This window comes from Podarcis vaucheri (genome assembly GCF_965113315.1).
Source record: "Podarcis vaucheri genome assembly, chromosome: 13".
In the NCBI taxonomy this organism is placed as follows: domain Eukaryota; kingdom Metazoa; phylum Chordata; class Lepidosauria; order Squamata; family Lacertidae; genus Podarcis; species Podarcis vaucheri.
In genome coordinates this window covers 20,976,884-20,998,137 of record NC_138751.1, presented here as the reverse complement: position 1 = coordinate 20,998,137, position 21,254 = coordinate 20,976,884, and the positions used below count along the sequence as shown (strand labels likewise).

The following is a 21,254-nucleotide window of genomic DNA, read 5'->3' as shown; positions in this document are numbered from 1 at the left end:
TTAACATGCTGCCTAATCCAGTGAGTGCTTACTCAGTAGAGAGTCCTACAGACTACTTGGGAGTGTAGCCTTAATTAATTCTTTGTACAACATATTTAATTTCTATGGAAATGGGAAGCAGAAGGAAGTTCCTGTATCTTACCAACAGAGAGAAAGATGTGTGTGAATTATACCACGTAGGCTGAATGAGCTCAAAACCACAGCTCATCTCTTGGGTGTTTAAATTTTGCATTTAAATTTAAATTTTGCATTTTCTCTAACATCCCTTCTTTTGTACCATGCTCTGTGCTGCTGCTGGTGCTGCTGGTGGTGGTCATTATCAGTACTATCAAAATGAATGGTGATTAGTACTATCAAAGTGAATGGAGGCTTACAGGTTAACAGCAAAAAGATAATGATGATGATAATAATAATTAATAATATATTATTTATACCCCGCCCATCTGGCTGAGTTTCCCCAGCCACTCTGGGTGGATCCCAATCGAGTGTTAAAAACAATACAGCATTAAATATTAAAAAATTCCCTAAACAGGGCTGGTTTCAGATGTCTTTTAAAAATAAGATAGCTGCTTATTTCCTTGACATCTGATGGGAGGGCGTTCCACAGTGTGGGCACCACTACCAAGAAGGCCCTCTATCTTGTTGCCTGTAACCTCACTTCTTGCAATGAGGGAACCACCAGAAGGCCCTCAGCGCTGGACCTCAGTGTCCGGGCTGAACGATGGGGGTGGAGACGCTCCTTCAGGTGTACAGGACCGAGGCTGTTTAGGGCTTTAAAGGTCAGCACCAACACTTTGTATTGTGCTCGGAAACGTAACTGGGAGCCAATACAGATCTCTCAGGACTGGTGTTATGTGGTCCCAGTGGCCACTCCCAGTCACCAGTCTAGCTGCCGCATTCTGGATTAATTGCAGTTTCTGGGTCACCTTCAAAGGTAGCCCCACATAGAGCGCATTGCAGTAGTCTGGAGTAGTCTGCGGGAGATAACTAGAGCATGCACCACTCTGGCGAGACATTCTGTGGGCTGTATAACAGTGCCCCCAGCTCCCAGCCCCTCTAGACGGTCCAGAAGGATGTTATGGTCAATGGTGTCATTGATGGAATCCCTATTTGTCTGCAACTCATGAAGGGTGGAAAAAGCCCCAAATCTCTCCTTAGAAAAAAAAGTGTGTCCATGCTTCGGATTCAGGTTTCTGTACCACAGCAGTGCCGCAAAGCAAAGGTTTATTTACTTTGGGTGTTGTGAGCTAATAGCCTGGTAGCTCCGCAGTGGATCTGGAATGTCTCCATGTGAAAACTACGATCACGAGGAAGCGTCTTTAGGAAGTGGAGGAAAGTTGCTGCAACCCTGCAGAGCCCTGGGTCTTTATTCAGCGTGGACTGTAACTTGAGGAGCAATTAACTTGCTGGTAGATTTGGGTGTCCCCATGTGAAAACCAAGTAGAGCCTTCCCCCTGCACGATGGATCTGTCCCCCCAAAATGCTGGATCTATAATTTTCGCCATGCAATGCGCGGAAATTGGATTGAGCTGTGACTCTAGTATTATTTCTCAATATAAATTAACGCGCGGAGATGCGAGGCATGGTGCCTTGAACCCCTGGTTTTGGATGTTTTTACTGGCATAATTGGGTTGGGGATTTTTGTGTGTGGCTTCCCTGCAAAAGCCGTACGTATGATAAGGACAACTTGCGCTGCGCTTGTGCCACTTTCAGTATGTGGAGGGCGCAGAGGATAAACGTCATGAAACCAAATACCCCTTGAGAAGCGGCACCACCTTAAAAAAAAAAATGCAGCCCGCAACAAAAGAGGGAGGGGGAGGGGGGCTGGAAACTGGCGGCTGTGGGTGGAACGCTGGAATCTATTAATTGTTAATATACAAGCCCCGCCTCATTTGCTCCCCAGGCAGCCAATCAGAAACGCGAGGCGCAAATGAGGGAGGTGGGCCCCTTTGGGTGGATGAGCGAAGTTTGGAAACTTTGGACCGTCAAAAGAAGGCGAATTATTAGGTGGTTGCGGGGAGCGGAGCGAGAGGCTGAGATAGCAACCAAAGCAGAAAGAAGAGGCAAAAGGCTGCCTGGGTGATACAGAAAGGTGAGCCATTCCTAGATCGGGTTTTAATGAACGCTGAGAAGTCCCAGGGCAGAACATTGTAGGGTTAAGAGGTCAGTAGGAGATGGAGACGATAGGGAATAAAAGCGAATAAGGGCGTTTTTAAGAAAAACATCTGGGGTTGGGACTGTTGGATCAGAGATCCAAACTCGGTCCTCGAATAACATCCTTGATCGCAGACCGTGGAGTTAATTTTTGAGTCATCTATGGGGCAAGTGATGTGGGTGGGCTTGGCTGGAGATGCAAGTGGGGTGCTTATGGGGCAGAAGTTGAGAGGGAATCTTGGGGTGTGATATGTTTCGAGGCCTCAGTGATGGGGGGGGGGCGTTCCCAGTGTCACTGTGAGGCTGGGTGGGATGAAACCAGTTTAGAATAAAAAGCCTGTTTGGCAGAAGAAGAGAGAACTGTTCGTGTAAAAATGAGGCAGAGATGGACAGTATGTGTGGACCCAGGGACTTTGACAAAGAGGATCATGACTTCTTGATTTGTGGTTTAATATGTCATTTTGCTACTGACTGTATATTGAGGAAACCCGGCAAAAACGCCTGTCCTTATCAAAACGCATGTCTGTCTGGTGTGTGCAAAGTATTTAAAAGTGCCCTTGTGCAAAACACCCATGGAGGTGAAGGCTGGTGTGCTCTTTAAGGTCCAAGAGGCCAGTCACTGGTTGTGAACCTGCACATATGAGAGAGCTCCCTCATACACGGAATCTGAAAAGCTCTTGTGCAACTCGAGACGTTCCCATGAGTGTAAATGTGTCATGGACAGCTTACATAAGTGATCCGGATTGCACATACTTCTGTATGCATAACAATGATGAGCAGAGCTTGAACCGTCTTGCTGAAACAGGGTGTGAATGAGCAGATGTGACAGAGGCCTGTTTTTTCACAAATGAAGGTGGCATATAGATGTGTGTGAACTGGCACTGCTGCAGACGTGAGTTATTAGCTCAGCCAATGGAAAGGCAGAGGAGTGAGTCTGTGGGTCTTGCACGCAAGAAGATAGAGATTTTTGAGAGAGATTATAAGAATCAGTTGCCTAAGGAGCCCAGGAAGTGAGCCTGTCTCTTTCTGAGAATCTATGATGCACAGCACCTTCAGAAACGACCACTTCCTCTTCTGGTGTGCTCTGAGATGATATCATCTGTCCTGCTAGCAAGTCTCAGTTCTGAAGGATCTTTCTGAGGGTGGTGGGAACATGTGACGTACAGTGAGAATGCCTCTGGCCATGGGTAGAGTGCATTTTCTTCCATCACCTGAGCAACCACTGTTGCCCAGCCACCTGTCTGAACATGAGCAGATCCTTGTTGGCCCTGAGCAAAAGTTCATCTACTTCAATATCTTGCTTTATTACAGGGGCCAACAAGATGCCTTCAGGAAGGCCACACACAGGGCTGCTCCCTGACAACTTGTATTCAGCAATATAGGTGGGATCCGCAGCAAAATGTTGTAGGCTAGAGTGCTACTGTTCAGAGTTCCAGCCAGCCAACCAGCCGGCCCTGACCTTTCCTACGACACGCCATTCCAATCTCCCCTTGCACCTGGTTTTCCAAGTCCCTGAACTATCAGTCAGCATTCCATAACCACTGAGCATGTTCAGCCCTCAGTGGGCTGTTTTGTAGCACCCCTCACAATCCACTTTTTCGGGGTACTTCTGTAAAACTTAGTGTGGGTGTTGCTGTTTAGCTATATAGGGGTCCACACTCAGAGAATGAGTTTGCTGCTGGTATGTTCTAATCTATCTCTGTCTGTGGATCTGTATAGCTATCTTTAATGAGAACTTCTGCTTCTGAGAATGTAGCTTGAAACTTGCAAAGCAACTTAATTTGGAAGGTTAAATCGTGCCTGTCCTATAGACTTGCCGCAGTGGATGGTTGTCCCTCTGCATTCTCTATTCCTGCTGTCTACCTGCTTTTTTGATAAACCTAAGAACGGTTCCTCATATTGGACTCAGCTGCTGTGAGGCTGTGGTCAAAGCTTCAGAGACAATGCAGGCCACTTAGAGACAGTGCAGGCTCAGATCTTGCAGCCAGATGGAAACAGTGTGGTTTTGGAGTGTGTGTGTGTGTGTGTGTGTGTCTGGTGGATAGGCGTTCCAACTGACCAGAAAATAAAAAAAAATTGGGCCTTCCAACAGCAGCTTTTGATGTGCTGATAAAGCTTCCTCCAATGTGGAAATAAAGATTATCCGTCCCTCAAACTGTTTTTAAAGGCATAGCAGGCTAAACAACTGGCAACCCAATGGAGGAATGGGTGGGACTGTTTTATCACATGGAACCAGTTGTCAGCCGCAATGGGTATTATCAGTGAGGCCTGGATCAGGCTTGGGGTGTGGAGAAGAGGCCTCCATCCTCTCTGCTTTCTCCTTCCTTCCCCCACCTCAACCAGCAAGGCCTGGAATGGAACAGGCAACCCCAAGATGACAGCCAACGTTTCCCCAGCAACCGAGTGAGCCGCTGTTATGATTTCATCACTTAGGATTCTAAGTTACGGGAGAGGCCACAACTTAGAGCTCCTTTTGTTAAAAAAAGGAAAATTAAAGAACCCAAACGAAATAACCTTCCTTGAGGATTGGTGTGGAGATAAGAAACATGGGAGCATGATGAGGCTGGGAGGGAAATGGGCCCTGCCAAAAACAATCCAAACTGGATTTGTATTTTGTTTCTCCCCTTGACGCTCTTCTTCTTCCCCACAGGACGACACAATGTCCCGCAAAGGTTGCATCGCAGTCACAAAGTACTTCCTTTTCCTCTTCAATTTCTTCTTCTTTGTGAGTACCTTTTTGGGGGGTGGGGTGGGGGCAGGCCTTATGCCAGGATAGATGGGCCCATCAATATGATTTCCATTTGCCCTTTGAGAAGCTCATCTTTGATGAGGAAAGATTTAAAGAAACTTGGAAGCAATATGTAGGAACATAGATTTATAACCTTCCCCCCACTCCTTGTTTCTTTCAGCTCCTCGGAGGACTTCTGTTTAGCTTTGGCTTATGGCTACTTTTTGACCGGGACAGTTTTGCGGCTGTCCTAGGTGAGTCTCGTCAGCGTGGATGTGGGTGGGGGGGCTCTCAGTCCCGTTTCACATACTCGTCTTTCCCTTCTCCTTCCTGGGTTGCTAATATTCCTCCGTCCCAACTGACACTGAACCCCCCCACTGGCCCCACTGGGGAAATTCTAGGAGAACAAAAATCAGACCTTTCCTTACAGCTGTCTACCAGTGCTTTCCCCCACCTTGGCATCATCATATTGGTCCTGCTTTCTCCTGCATCTACGCTTTGGGTTTTGCAGGGGAAAGGCTGTGGGGTAGCTCATGGCAGCTCATGTGTAGCATTTCAGCTCCTCAGAACATGCTCCCATAAGCACCTGTTGTTTCACCGAACCCTTGATACCAGGGAAAATTTCCAGTCAGGTTGCTGGAGAGAAGCAGGCTTTTAACAAAATTGGGGGAAGGACCGTAGTTCAGTGGTGGAGAATTTGCCTTGTGTGCAGAAGGTCCCAGATTCAATCCCCTGGCAACTCCACGTAGGAGAGATTATTGTCTGAAACCCTGGGCAGCTATTGCCAGTCATTGTAGACCAGGTTTCCCCAAACTTGGGTCTCCAGCCGCTTTAGGACTACAACTCCCATCAACCCTAGCTAGCAGGACCAGTGGTCAGGGATGATGGGAACTGTAGTCCGAAAACAGCTGGAGACCCATGTTTGGGAAACCCTGGTGCAGACAATGGGCCGGCCAGTGTAAGGCAGCTTTTCTTCCTAAAAATATTCTCTGCCATCTCTGTCCTCTTGAGTTTCCTGTCAAGAGAGGCCGGACTGATGATTTACCTATTAACTCCCTCTCCAGGGTCGGCGTATTATGCCCTCAAGATCTGGTCCTATATTTTCTGTGGGGTCGGCATCCTCACCATGTGGATGGGATTCCTCGGTTGCCTGGGTTCCCTCAAGGAAATCAAGTGTTTGCTAGGATGTGTAAGTATGTGCGGAGAGAGAGGGGGGGAGCCAAGAAAAGGAACTCGGGAATAAGGGGTTAAAAGCAAGGCCTGCTGGGAGTTGGCAGGCCTATTCTGGAAGCAGAAGCAGGTGGGTCAAGAACGCACATGTAGTGGCAGTGGCAAAAGACAAATCCCACTCTTGGGAGTGACTGGGACTGAAAATAAAGCTGCCAGTAGCTTCACAATGTTATATAAATCTGTGGTGTGCTGCTGCATTTGGAATACTGCGTAAAGTTCTGGTTTCTCAAAAAAGAATAGTGTAGAGCTGGAAGAGGTGCAGAAAGAGGCAAGGGAAATTATTTGGGTGGGTGGCGCTGCCTCCCTGCCACCCCATAGCAGCAAAGAAAATGGGGCAAAGTCGTAGCCTTTATTGATCAGCATATAAGATGGAAGATATCCCAAAAAGGGAAGGCTCGTGTTTTCTTCTCAGTGCCAGCCAGTCACTACAGCAGGAAAGGGTCCTGCGCCTTGAATAGCGGCCCAAGAAACAGCCAGGCAGCAGACTTAGCATGCTGGGAACCCTGAAGCCCCACAGACCGCACTGAGGGGGCAGGACCCTGCCTAGAAGTAACAGGTTGTCCACCTCATGGAGAAACATCCAAGGGCTGGGTCTCCCTCATGGGGTAGATTCTGTACCTGTGGAAAGCAAGGGGAGACACAGACAGAGTAAAAAGCAGCAGTCAGGAAGGAATCCCTGGAGCTGCAGGCATGGAAAGTGTTGGGGGGGGGTGAGAGGAACCACCATCTCAGCCAGCATCCAGAAACCTGGCTGTGGTGGGACGTTGGCTGAGTCTCACCAACCTCTCTTGTTCCCTGTGCCCCACCAGTACTTTGCCTTCCTGCTCCTTCTCTTCCTGGCCCAGATCATCATTGGAATCTTGGTATATTCGCAGAGCAAAACGGTGAGTGGCACTTGGATAAAATGTGAAACCTGCTTGTCTCATGGGAGGGTCAGTGCAGGTCTGCCCTGGGATTTCCCCCACCGCGGTCCAAATAAAAGCATCAGATTATCTATCTCTCCTTTTCTCTCTCTCGCCACGCTTTCATCGCTAGGCTAGATACACCTAATACATTTAAGGCACACACGCCAAACCCAAGAATTACGACAACTGTAGCTTACCCTTCCCAGAGCTATGAAAGCCAGCAGCCCGAGCAAACTATATCTCCCAGGATTCTTTGGGGGGCAGACGGCGGGGGGGGGGGGAGCAAATGTGTGCTGTAAATGTGGAACACAGTGGAACAAGGTGACAAAGCGCAGAGGTGACAGAAGCAACCATACTGTCTCAACTTGCTGGGGGGCGGGCAGCACTTTGTGCATAATAGTTTCCCCGAAAGTAGATGACTTAGCACACTGGGGAGAATGGGTTCTAGCCCCACTCACTTCCTGTGTGCTGGTTTTTCCACTCACAGAGAGTGTTTTGTTTGACACAGGGGAAAACGTTTCAAAGATTCCCCCGCCAGTGTCTGAAGTGGAAAATGTCATTCTACCCCTTTACAAATCCGCTGCCTCGTTCTTTTTGCGTGTGCTGTCGACCGAGCCTCGGGTTTCCTTGCCTGAGCAGAGGAAAGAACAAGCGGGCCATGCGAGAGAGGGCTGCTCATGCCCTTTGATCTCCCTTTCCCTCTCCGAGTGCTTGTGACTCACACGCAGTGGAGAGCAGGGTGAAAGCTGGGGTGAAGCAGGCCCACGCCTCCCTCCTGCCGTGGGTGCGCTTTTGATCTCTTCTCTCTTTTGGCTGGGTGGTGAACTCTTGCTTTTCCCCACCCTTGAGCCTCAGGCTTTGGCTCCATTGTAAATTCTTAAACCCTCCCTTCTACGCTTTCAGGCAGGCTCTGTGTTTTTAAAAAAGCATTTCTAGGCCATTTATTTGGCAGAGTTTTCTCTAAATTAAATTATCCTGGAGGGAGGAGGAATGGCTGTGTGATTGACGCCAGGGCCAGCTATTAAGCTCTGTGCAACCAGCCAGCTCCTATATAGTGGTACCTCGGGTTAAGAACTTAATTCGTTCCAGTGGTCCGTTCTTAACATGAAACTGTTCTTAACCTGAGGTACTACTTTAGCTAATGGGGCCTCCTACTGCGGCCGCACAATTTCTGTTCTCATTCTGAAGCAAAGTTCTTAACCCGAGGTACTATTTCTGGGTTAGCGGAGTCTGTAACCTGAAGTGTCTGTAACCTGAAGCGTTTGTAACCTGAAGCATCTGTAACCTGAGGTACCACTGTAGTAAACAGGAAAACCCACATGTACTTCTGTTTAGGAGTTTGTTGGGCAAGTGTAGATTCAGAGAAGGCTCAAGAAGAGTACATCACCTCTGTTTGGTTTTCAAGAACCCAGGGGGAACCGGGCACCACAATTTACAACCTTGTTTACAGGGGCTTCATTTCCCCTGTGCCTGTATCTGGGCAGCTGGTAAGGAAACAGCCAGCATTCCTTTGGCGGGCGGGGGGGGGGGGTGTCACGCCAAACCAAGAAGACACTATAAGAAATTTGCTATAGGGCACACAGAGAATAGGAGCACCCTAATGTCTGTTGCTGCTGTCGGAGAGCTGACTTTTTAACTTTACTTTCATTCCCATGCAGCTCAACACAAAGGTTGGTGACTATGTCACAGAAATAATTGAGCACTATGGGACATATAATCCGTCCACGGATGAGGAGGAGAGCTGGGATTATGTGCAGACGGAGGTAAGATACTTTCCTCATGAAGAAATGCCCACCCAAGTTTTCTCTGCCTTTTTGATTCCTCCTGCCATGTTCATGGGTGGCTTTCTTTGTTTATTTACCATATTTTCCCATCTATAAGATGCCCCCATGTATAAGCTGAGTCTTTGGGGACTCAGATTTAAGAAAATGGAGGAAGATATATCCATGTATAAGACGTCCCCCTAATTTTTTACATTATTTTTTAGGGGAAAAAACCTAGTCTTATACATAGAAAAATACGGTAATTAATTTAGCAAAATTAATGTACTGCTCAGTTGTGTTAAAAAAAAAAAAAGCACTCAAAGCAATTTACCAAAAGAATAAAACGAGATTATCAGAGTTAAAAACTATTTGAAACATTACAAAAATGATTAAAAATCAACAAAGCAATAGGCTAAAAACCAGATTGAAACTCATGCCAAGCCTAATGAGGAACGGTTGAAGGAACTGGGTATGTTTAGCCTGGAAAAGAGGAGATAGGATAGCCAGCTTCAAATATCTCAAGGGCTGTCACATGGAAGATGAAGCAAGCTTGTTTTCTCCTGCTCCGGAGGGTAGGACTCGAACCCATGGCTTCAAGTTACAAGAAAGGAGATTCTAAGATTTAGGAAGAACTTTCTGACTGTTAAGAGCTGTTTGGCAGTGGAACAGTCTCCCTCAGGAGGTTGTGGACTTTCCCTCCTTGGAGGTTTTTGAGCAGAGGTTGGATGGCTAATCTGTCATGGGTGCTTTAGCTGAGTTTCCTGCATTCCAGGGGGTTGGACTGGATGGCCATTTCATTTCTATACCGCTTTATATTTTTAAGAAAAACCTCAAAGCGGTTTACAGCATAATAAAACATCTATAAAACAATCCAGAATCAAACATTTCTGAAAGAAAGTCAAATACAGATTATACAGTCAAAGCGCCATAATTAACAGAAAACTAAAATATTATCTTAAAGATTTCAAAATAAAACATTACAAAAGAGGTCAACTGCAGAATACATATTTAACACAAAGTTAACACAAAAAAACCTTAAACATCTCCAAAAAACAAAATAACCATTGCTAAGTGAAGTCAAATATAAAATGCACATTTAAAACAACGTAATTTTAACAAGAGAATAAAATACTATCATAATTCTGACACACAGGGCTGGATTTAAGTTTGATGAGGCCCTAAGCTCCTGAAGGTAATGGGGCCCTTTATATGTCCAGCTGTCCTTTGTCAACAACAAATTGTCGCTGTTTTTTGTGTTGAATATATGCTATATGGTAATTTATGGACCTAATAGTTATCTAAAGCCATTTGCACATAACAAAATATGTATTTTATCAAAGAAATTGCTGAACTGAAATACAATTAAGAAGAAGTATATTAATAGTGAAATTTGGGGGGGGGGGCAAGAGAACGGGACCCTAAGCTATAGTTTGTTTAGCTTATACGTAAATCCAGCACTGTTTGGCAGGCGCAAAAAGATGGGGCAAAAGAATCCAATAGGTAGGGTTTGTTGTCAGGCATAGCAATCTCCCTCCAGTCTTACCAGGCACCTCTTTAATAGAGCTGGTGAGTCTGGGCCAGGTGGAAAGGACCTTCAAACTATGGCTCTCGCACAATGGACAAAGTTCAATGCCTGGACAGGGCAGGGTAGCTTTCTCTCCCAGCCCCCAAGTCGTCTTCTCATGGTCTCTCTCTTTTGCCTTCCTGCAGCTCCAGTGTTGCGGATGGATCCTCTCCAATGACTGGATGGAGAACAGCATAATAAAGAACTCCTCTTACCACCTCTATCCCTGCTCGTGCCGCGGCAACGTCTCTCAGCCTGGCCAGCCAGGGAACAGCACCACCGCTGCCCCCACCACGAGGCCGAAGATCGCAGGCTTCTGTAACTCTTATGGGCAACCGTGGTCCGTCTATGAGATGGTGAGTAACCGAAGGCAGGGGAGAGGAAGCTTGCAACCCTTCTTTGGTCAGAATCTGACCCTTGTTGTGCTCTGAGCTTGGCTTGCATGGCTTGGAGAAAGTGGATAGAAAGAGGCTTTTTCTTCCAACTCCCTTAGTTCTAGAACTCCCAAGTCACCCAATGAAATGGATCGGCAGCAATCCTAGAAGACCTTTAATCTTAATAATTAAATGTAAAGGGACCCCTGACCATTAGGTCCAGTCGTGACTGACTCGGGGGTTGCGGCGCTCATCTCGCTTTATTGGCCGAGGGAGCCGGCATACAGCTTCCGGGTCATGTGGCCAGCATGACTAAGCCGCTTCTGGAGAACCAGAGCAGCGCACGGAAACGCCGTTCACCTTCCCGCCATATTGATCTACTTGCACTTTGTGCTTTCAAACTGCTAGGTTGGCAGGAGCAGGGACCAAGCAACGGGAGCTCACCCCGTCGCGGGGATTCGAACCGCCAACCTTCTGATCGGCAAGCCCTAGGCTCTGTGGTTTAACCCACAGTGCCACTCGCAGCCCCTATCTTAATAATTAGGATTCTGCTATTTCAGGGTTTGGCAAATCGTCTTCCTTGGAAAGGTATCTCATAAACTGAAAGTACCTAAAGGGCAGAGCTTGAAGGACATATAGATAAAGATGACATGATTTTATTTCTTATATAAATATTGAGGCACATGGTCAAAATGATATATGCAAAATGTCTGGCTGTTAAGCCTATATAGAGCCTTTGTTCACAATAATGATGGAACTTGGAGGCTGAGAGTACTTTTATAAATCTTTATAAGGGAACCTTGGCGTGAGTTAACATGTTATTATTATCTCTTTGGAGCCGTGTTGTTATCTTTTCATACTTTTGTCCTTCCAGTGTGCGATGCTTTATGGTTTAAATTTTTGATTCTTTGTTTTCTGTCTGCACATTGGTTGTTAAAAAATCAATGTAAAAATATGTACTGGGAGGGGGGAATTGGCAGTCCATTCAGGAACAGACAAAAGGAAACAGTTTTCCGCACACTGTGTAGTTAATTTATGGGATGCACTCCTGTGCAATGTGGGGTAACAGTGGTGCAGTTTTGACCGTGCCAGACTGAATATAATGGTCTTACCAGGCAGTGGTGGAGTGGGGGAAGGGCTGCTTTTTAGATTGCAACATTTTCACTTCACTTACTTCAAAATGCAGTAAGACAGCTCTGCTGCTGGGACCGGTGGTCCTCTGTTTCAATCTCCTAGGAGTGGGGGCTGGACATCTGCCCCCCCCAGTCCTTCCTTGTTGGCAACCACTGCTGGGAATGGCCACCGGTTTGGATGGCTCTAAATGGGCAATTAAGCAAGTTCATGGGACGCGGGTGGCGCTGTGGGTTAAACCACAGAGCCTAGGACTTGCTGATCAGAAGGTTGGTGGTTCGAATCCGTGCGATGGGGTGAGCTCCCGTTGTTCGGTCCCTACTCCTGCCAACCTAGCAGTTTGAAAGCACATCAAAGTGCAAGTAGATAAATAGGTAGCACTCCGGCGGGAAGGTGAACGGCGTTTCCATGCGCTGCTCTGGTTCGCCAGAAGCGGCTTAGTCATGCTGGCCACATGACTCGGAAGCTGTACACCGGCTCCCTCGGCCAATAAAGTGAGATGAGCGCCGCAACCCCAGAGTCGGTCACGACAGGACCTAATGGTCTGGGGTCCCTTTACCTTTACCTTTAAGCAAGTTCATGGAGGATAGGACTTATTAGCCATTGTGGCCAAATGGAACCTCCATGTTCAGAAGCAGTGCATAGCTGAATCCAGAACTTGTGGCAGGCTGTTGCCTTGCTGCTGTGCTCCCAGACTTCCTGGATGCATTTGGTTGCTGTGGTGGATGCAGAATGGTGGGCTTGACAGCTCTTATCTTCTCGGAACACGCACGCACGTGAGCAAGCAGCCTTTTAAAACAAATATGCCTTTGTCCAATTGTAGGGCTGCATGGACGGCGTCCAGACCTGGCTCACAAATAACATCGTCACCATTGTGGGGATCAGCCTTGGGATTGCGCTCATGGAGGTAAGAGGTCTGGGCGAGCTGCTGCAGGTTGGTGTGGCTGCCGTTCTCCGCAGCTGTGCAAGGAGTAGAACTGCTGGCATTGCCAATAGTAGTGGAGGTTGCGGTGGAGCTCCATCGCTTCCCTGGCCTCCCGGCAGCTGAGTCGCTGCTGCTTACCAGGAAGGAGAGGGCGAGGCAGCAACAAGGAGGCTGGCACGGTGCAAACGCACTGCAGCAACCAGTCTCCTGCTGGAGTGTTTGCACCACCCCTCTGCTGCCTTGCCCCTCTCCTGCCCAGTAAACTGCAGCGACTCCACTGCTGGGAGGTCAGGTGAGCGCTGCCACGCCGCAATGCCACCTGCTACTTATTTGCTCGATCTGCCCCCTGGAAAGCCACTAGAGCTATTTATCTTTCATTTGCCCCACCTTGCAATAAGAGGTGCTCACTTCCCAGAAAGACAGAGGCTCTAGGCCTTCAGTTCTGCAACCCTCTATTCACCCAGAATATATGTGGTTGAGCGAGTGGGGGGAGGGTCTTATTTGTGGATGCAGCTCCTACAGAGACCTGAGGGTATTTCTGTTGCTGAGCAAAAAGGGGAAGCATACCAGTGCTGCCACCTTGGTGCTCTGCGGAGGAAAACCACAAGAAGTCCCTGTAAGTGCTGCTCCAGTCTGGACCACTAAGTGCTGTTGACTGTGGAATTATGCTACGTGGGTGAGAGATGGTCTGCCCTTTCCCCTCCTCAGGCTAAAACCTTTCTTGTAGTTCCTGCAGCTGCTGTGCGTGATCCTGATCAGTGCACTAGAGCACAGGGACTTGCATAGTGGTGGCTCCCATGAGATCCTCTACTTCCCCAGCAGGTGGCAGATGAGAGTGTATTTGTATGCATGCACTGATGTGGTTTTGCTCAAGGGCCTGCCTTGGTATATTAGCTGTGTACATTTGTGTTTGCCAGTGCTGGGAGGAATTGTGTGTTGTTGTTGCTGCTGTTGCTGTTGTTTGCTTATTTCCCCTCCGACCCAAATCCGATTTGTGCGGGCTTTTATTTGTATGGCCTGTGCATGATTTTGGTCTTGTGTGTGTGCTGGCCATCAAAACTGCTAGCATATTGAAGCCATTGTGAATTCCTTGGTGGATTCTTGGCCTGTGCTTCCCCTGAATTCTCAGATTATGGGTCTTTTTGTGTGTGTTCATGGGGAGAAGGGGTTCTTCCTCACTGGCTTCCTAGGCTGGGGAGGCAGAATTTGGGGTGTGCTATGGAGAACTCATTTTGGAGGACTGCACTTGGCTCTGCTGTTTCTATAGATTTTTAGGGAAAGCGAACTGCAGTTTCTAGTGCAGCTGCTAAGCCAACTATCTGGTTTGAAAAACACTGAACATGTGGCACACACAGCCAAGGCTTCAGTGTTAAGTGAGAGGGCACAGTGTTACCTCTTTGGGATTTGGGGAGTCTGAGCTTGCCTGGTTGATCTATCAAGCGAATGCGTTACTAGGTAATTTGCATAAAACTTGCATATGCAGATTGTATAGATGTCTCTGGGAAATTAAGATGGTGGGTGTCTGGGGCCTCCTTGTAACTGTGTTGATGTGCCCTAGTTGCCCTATAAGCATTAACAAACAAACAAACAAAACTAAACCAGGTGGGGTGCCGACGGAAGAGCACTTGATCCAGGGCCTCCCACAAAACACCCGGGGCTTGGACTACCTGAGCCGCCTTCCAACAACATCGCTACCAACAGGGGAACCAGAGTTGCCTTTGAATGTGGAAGACCTGTGCAGCATGGATCCAAGATCCAGTGTGGTGTAGCAGTTAGTGTGTCGGACTACGACCTGGGAGACCAGGCTTCAAATCCCCATTCAGCCATGAAGCTCACTGGGTGACTTTGGGCCAGTCACTCACTCTTAGCCCACCTCACAGGGTGGTTGGGAGGATAAAATGGGGAGCCAAAGAGCCATGTGCACCACCTTGGGCTCCTTGAAGGAAAGGTGGGATATAACAGGGAGTGAGTGAGTGAATGAATGGGGTGTTTAGCTCCTTCTACTCTTGCCTCCGCCATCCTTCTGGCTCTCATCACTGCCACCTCCAGCGGCTTGGCAGACTCCCGTCTCAGCTGTTTGGGCCTTTATATAGTGCGCTGTGTGATCAACACCTGCCCAGTAAGGGCATGTGGACTGCCCTGCTGCCACTGGCAAGTGGGGTACGGAGGCCAGCTGTGGCCTGCTTGCATGTTTTGTGTGTTGGTTGCTGCAGTTATGTGGAAAAGCAGGTTGCTTTGTGGTTCTCGAGACCCATGCACTCCCTGCCATGTGTCCAGGCATGCCTGTGAATGCAGTGTTTTGTTTGGCTACACAAAGCAACACACACACACACCAGGAATTGCATGTTTTCCTTGTGCTCCCTCCCCAAGTGCACTCTCCCAAACCTCCTCTGTCTCTTTGTTTATTTTTATTTTTTTGCTTATTTTAAACCCTTTTGCTGTTGCCCGCACAGGGATATCTACTTCGAGTATTGGCAAGGTAATTACTCCAGGTGAAGTGGGAAGGCTGAGCTTTGCCTCTGCCTGATAGGGATTTAGCTGCTGCAAATCTGTGTGTATCGGGGTCTCCTTTCCCCCTTTTCCTCCTCGCCGACAATTGCCACCTGCCTGCCCTCTAGGCTGCTTCGCAAGGGGAGCCTTGATGCCCCCTCAGAGCAAGAAGAGGAAGCGTTTAGAGTGCCCAAGCCCTCTACCCTCCATGAAAGAAAGAGAGAAGGGGAAAGAGAACGAGAAAGCGGTGGAGGGGCTAGAAAGAAAATTTCAAAATATAGCTAAAATGCAACAGGAGGGAGTTCAGAGTGGTTATTTCTAGGGAGGGAGGAATTATTACTGATAACCCACCCTGCTCCCTCCAAGATGCACACGCCATTCTGATCTCGTCAGCATTTCCTTCCATTCCAAAGCCAGTATTTAGACACGCAGCTCTTTGAAATGCCAAGGCAAGAGCAAGTAAAAAAAACCACACCAAATATCACAAAGCTCCAAATAAAATAAAAAAGCAAAACAAAAGAATAAAACAGTATAGAATAATGCATTCACCTGCTTTGCATGCAGAGGGTCTCAAGGCAGGACTAAGAGATCCCTGCCTTGAAATCCTGGAGAGCCACTGCTGGTGTGTGGACAATGCTGAGACAAGGATCTGGCTCTGTACAGTGCAAGGCAGCTGCCCTGTGTTCCTGGAGTGCGCTCTCTGCTTCCCTGCCTGAACCACTGAGTAATTGCCTGCCTGCCTGTTCATATCTGGAACGAATGGCAAGTAGGGCTTTCCAGGTCGAAGTGCACAGATTGAAATGAAGGCGGAACCCAGGATGCTTCCGCTTCATAAACCGAATCTGAAGGTTTTGAATAGACTTGGTCTGTATCAGAACAATGTCTATTGTCACTAGCACAAGGGCAGCATTGCCTTCCAGGGTAAAAGAAAAGCAGGGTGCTTTTTTCATGATGGTAACAAAATAATTAGCAATTGTGTAGTGCTTCCGAACGTTCAGAGTGCTCTGTACGCATTGTCTTGTGATCCTTACAACGTCAGGCGTTGCATGTTTCCATGCTGGTCTGTGGCCAACTCCAGATGCTGTATGTCCTTTGGAGTGCTGTAGATGTGTGTGTAGATGTAATAGCCTTGGCTATTAGACCACTTGGAAATGTGGTGGCCAGGGACTGCATCCTTCTACCTAAGGAACGGCGCTTTAACTGCAAGAATGAGACGGTTCTGGCAAGCCCTGCACTGTGTTGACCTTGGGATTGCCATGGGTGTGGAGCGCATGTGTGTGTATGCACGCTCCTACAGATAAACTGCGGGTTGCTGGGCCTTGGATGCTCATCCTGAACAGTGGCGTAGCGTGGGGGGTGCAGGGGGGGCCGGCCGCACCGGGTGCAACATCTGGGGGTTAGGGTTAGGGGGCGCAAATCCATGGGTTGGGGGCGCAAATTACTTGCCTTGCTACAACCCACGCTACGCCACTGATCCTGAAACTCCTACCTCAGCCTGTGCTGAGATGGGCCTGAGTTGAGGCGCACGTTCTGGCAGGGGAAACGGACTGTGCAACTGTGTAGAAACTGTTTTGCCAGGAGATGTGAGCTCATGTTCAGTCACTTCCACGAATAACGCACTGAGTGAGGCACTTCCTCTCCACGTGCAAAATGGGTGTTATGATTGCCTGCCTCCTCCTGGGGGTTGCTGGAAGGATAAATGAAAGTGTAGCTTTAAAAAGAAGAACCCTCCCTCTGCTGGATAATCTGTAGACAGTGTTAAAAACTTTTAGATATATAAGTCAATCGCCAAATGGCATCTTAAACTTGGGTTACGGTTGCCACAATGGAATGTTTGGGCGACTTTCCTCCCCACCTGTGGGGTTTATTATTATTATTATTATTATTATTATTATTATTATTATTATTATTATTATTATTATTTCTATACTGCTTTATATTTTAAATAAAAAATCTCAGAGTGGTTTATAACACATCAAAGCATCAAATAAAACAACCCATAATAATAATAATAATAATAATAATAATAATCAGGCATCAAGGAAAATATTTCAGATCCTTCTCTTAAGTGACATTTTACTTTCCCCATATTTATTTACCTACTTAATTCATAGAGCTGGCCTGTAGCAGGAATCTAGGAAGCCAGTGTGGTGTCATGGTTAAAGTATCAGACCTGAGAGATCAAGGTTCCACTCAGTCATGACCTTGGGCTAGTCGCAGCCTCTTAGACTTCCTCACAGGGTCATTGTAGGGATTAACTGAGATGAGATGGGGGGTGTGTGAACCATGTACTCTTTGATGGAAAAGGTGGGATATAAATGCAGTAAACAAGCTTTTCTGCTGACCTGTTTTGCTTTACCTAGGTGGAGCTAGGATTATAATACGTCAGAATTTTGGGGGTTCTACCCTTGTTTGAATTTTGGTCAGATCATTGAAAATTCTATTTCCTTCTGAGGAAACTGAATAGTTCAGTGAAACGAGGTTTGTAGCCGGCATCCCATTAAGGTTTTGTTCTATTTTAGGCTTTTCTAATTTTTTTCCTTAAGCTTTTTGATTTTTATTATTTAGTTGCTTTCCACAAGATAATATTTCTAGTCGATTACTTCTTGTTTCAGGGATTTTCACGGTATTTCATTTGTTTTGTGCGACCTGTTTAAGAAAGCTGGCGGGGCCAGCCAGATGGAGATGTCAGTCACCTGGGGGATTTCAAACACTGTAGATAGTTTAACTTCTCTTCCCTCCTTATCCAGCTAGATGGGGGCGGGGGGGGGGGAGAATGATAATGGCCTTCTGCTTTCTTCCATAAACCTGTTTTTAAAAAGCCCAGGCAACTCCAGAATGCGAAGGATGCCCTGGTGTTTCCTGTGAGGTCCACCCCCTGGGTGATCAATGTCCCATGAAATGCAGCTGGGGCTACCCCCCATTGGGTGCCGGTGGTTGTATCAGAGCAGCAACGTGAGCCCTCTTTTAACTGGATCTCTTTCTTCCCACAGCTCTGCCTCATGACGCTATCGATGTTTCTGTGTAGGACCATCGGGCCCAACTATGACAAGCTGACTCGCTATTCCTAGGAGTCGAATCGCCACTTCCCAGAGTTCCAGATTTTATAGGGGGTGGCAATGGAATCCATCCCTTTAAATTCAAAACTTTCCACTTCAGGGCTGCAAGGTGCCTCTGGAGATTCTCTACCTAACCTTTCCTTGCACAGAGCTAGGATTGGTTCTACCATAACCTTGGGAAAAGAAATTAAACTCTCAGGAGTTGCAGGCGTCAGGAGAATCCATTACAAAAAGCCTGCAGAACTCTTCATACAGCAAAACAGATGATTTAGCCCTAAATCATTTCCCCAAACCTTAAGCTTATCCATTCCGAAATTTGATGTAATAATGCCAAAAGATTTAGTCCCGACGTTTTTCTGATTATTTTGGCTCTCGAGTATTCATTTCGTGACATTCAAGGCTAGACCCTGCTTCAGCACTGTTTGGCAGAATAAAGAGTTCACTGCCAGACTCGAGTGGATTACAAAACATAACTTGGAAAGCAAATGTGTGTTTTTAAAGGTTTTTTTTTACTACTAATAATAACAACCATAGCAATTCTATTGACTATTCCGTAAAATTCCTTAATAAGCTTGTTTTGGAATTAATCCTGCCTTTCGTAGTAGAAAAACAAAGCTGATGTTAAAATGTTTAAATTTTATTTAGCAACGAAAGAAAGAAAAGTACTGAGAACTTGGACGAGCCATGTTTTTGAGCGATGGTGCTCAGGTGCTTGGTGCAACATTTTAAATTGGGGATGGGGAACCTGTGGTCTTCCTGATATTGCTAGACTAAAAAACTCATAATCTCTGGCCCTCCTAGCTGGGGCTGATGGGAATTGTACTCCAAAACAGAAGGGAGTGCCTGTGAAATTCTTTTAACCCACCCAGTTTACACCTTGTACTGTAATGTCTAACCCAGGGATGAGCATCCCAGCTGCTGGACTCCCAACTCCCATCATCCCCAACCATCACAGGCATGATGGAAGTTGCAGTCCAGCAACATGAGCCCAGGTTGCCCACCCTTACTCTGAGTCACCTTGGCTGGATTTACTGAAAATGCCTAGGTGACAACAGCCATTGTCCCCTCCAATCTCCCCCCCCCTTCCAGTCGTTAGAAAACTTCCAACCTTTGTTCTGAAGCCCTTCCTTACCCCGCGACCCTGCTCTCCCCCTCCCATTTCCTGTTTGTTAATTCTGTTATTGCGCAGGTTGAGACTGTGGGCTTCCCCGCCATGGAAAGTTTGGTCCAATTTTTGTCTCTCATAATCTTAACGCATGCACACCCCAGCTAGCTGCCTGCACAGGTGGTGGGGAACATGTGGCCTTCCAGATGTTGTTGGGCCCCCAACTCGTCACCTCAGACAGGTTCAACATCTGGAAGGCCACAGGTTGCCTCCCCATTCCAACAGTTTGAATGCACTTATCCTTCTCAGATGGGCTCTTCCTACACAAAGGAAACACAAGCGAGCGTGGCCAGCTCTGGTAAAGACGTCTTCATTGTGAACACTTGAAATCCCAGGGAAGGAGGAAAACTTTGCTTGTCTTGGGCATGTGTGTCTGCCAGGAAAGCTCCAGATTTCTGGGGGCTGTGGGGCATGGTGGAAAAGTTAAACTGGCCTCTAGATCCAGCATCTTAGCCTGTTTTGAACAATAAGACTAGAAACAAGTATTTTAAGGAGGACCGAGGGCAGGTATTTGTCATGGGTCCTGCTTGGACATTTCTAGGTCTTGGCAGCTGCCCAACAAGGCCAGGTTCTGCTGTCAATCTTGTCAGTGTGTGCACGCGTACATTGGTGGTCTCCCAGAGCTTTGGCTGGAGCTACATAAGCCCTTTCTCCCCCCACATCTTGGTAACTATTTGGAAAAGTTGTGCTCAACTCACATCATTTGTCATTACTTTTGATATTCTGCTCCACTTGTTTATACTTGTACATTGTCTGATGGGAAAGCCCATTTCTAACACTTGCTGCATGTGTTGTGTATCTGTTTATGCATACAAACCACTTGGATGTTTGACATACAGTCATACCTCGGGTTAAAGTAGCTGCGGGTTGAGCGTTTTCAGGTTGTGCTCCGCGGCGACCCGGAAGTAATGGAACACGTTACTTCCGGGTTTTGCTGCTCGCGCAGGCGCTCAAAATGTCACACGCATGCGCAGATGTGACAAATTGCGACCCGCGCATGCGCAGAGGCGGATTGCGTTCGCTTCAGGATGCGAACGGGGCTACAGAAGGGATTCTGTTCGCATCCAGAGGTACCACTGTAGTGGAGTTGTGAGGGAACACATGTTAAAAGGGAGGATGCTGGTGGAATGAGGTACGCATATATAATTTCACCTTTATCCGTAGCTTGTTGCTTCTTAACAGTATTTGGGGTTGTTTTGTGCATTTTGTGGGTTGGGTTTTTTATTATTATCCTGTTTTGTAAATAAATTTTTAAAAATCCCTAAATGGCCGTTTTGCTTTGGTTCTTTTGCACTCTGGAGATGTGAGCAAGCTAAGATGGCCTCCAGAAAGAACGACTAAGCAGGCCTCAACCCTAAGAGAACGACAACAATCAAGGAACAGGAGAGGTATGGCTATCAAGGGCATTCTTAGCCACACCTCTTCCTCCCATTGGCTGCTTTAGCCTGATGGGATCTCTCAGAAGGCTCCTTCCAGCCCAAGTGGGTTGTATGTGCCACAGGCTGTTGGGAAGTCGTACCTTGGTCCAAAGCTGGTCTGTGGCAGAACTGGTCCCGACAAGGGAGTTCTTCTTCATCCTGCTGACTTGCAGCTTTTCCACAAGCGGTAAGTGCTGGTGCTTCTTTTGACTTGCCCTACCGTGCCAGACTCATTGGTTTCTGTGACTGGTGGGGTGCTCCCCAAGTAAAGGTAAAAAGGTAAAGGACCCCTGGATGGTTAAGGGGTTGTGGCGCTCATCTCACTTTTAGGCCGAGGGAGCTGGTGTT

At 47.3% G+C, this 21,254-nt stretch overlaps 1 protein-coding gene across 1 annotated transcript; it reads left to right on the top strand.

Annotated features, from left to right (window-relative positions):
- The first annotated feature begins 1,933 nt into the window (after positions 1-1,933).
- On the top strand, positions 1,934-20,758 carry CD37 (CD37 molecule). The gene is made up of 9 exons (XM_082197100.1): positions 1,934-2,092; positions 4,805-4,879; positions 5,064-5,136; positions 5,947-6,071; positions 6,922-6,996; positions 8,676-8,780; positions 10,491-10,700; positions 12,673-12,756; positions 18,258-20,758. The coding sequence occupies exons 2-9, from the start codon at positions 4,814-4,816 to the stop codon at positions 18,333-18,335; spliced, it is 816 nt and encodes a 271-aa protein (XP_082053226.1). The 5' UTR covers positions 1,934-2,092; positions 4,805-4,813; the 3' UTR covers positions 18,336-20,758.
- The last annotated feature ends 496 nt before the right edge of the window (positions 20,759-21,254 follow it).

Bases quoted from the DNA above. Each gene is read 5' to 3' on its own strand.
- CD37 (XM_082197100.1), top strand. From the start codon at position 4,814: ATGTCCCGCAAAGGTTGCATCGCAGTCACAAAGTACTTCCTTTTCCTC. The intron at 6,072-6,921 runs GTAAGTATGTGC...GTGCCCCACCAG, and splicing joins TCAAGTGTTTGCTAGGATGT to TACTTTGCCTTCCTGCTCCT. The intron at 12,757-18,257 runs GTAAGAGGTCTG...TTCTTCCCACAG, and splicing joins TTGGGATTGCGCTCATGGAG to CTCTGCCTCATGACGCTATC.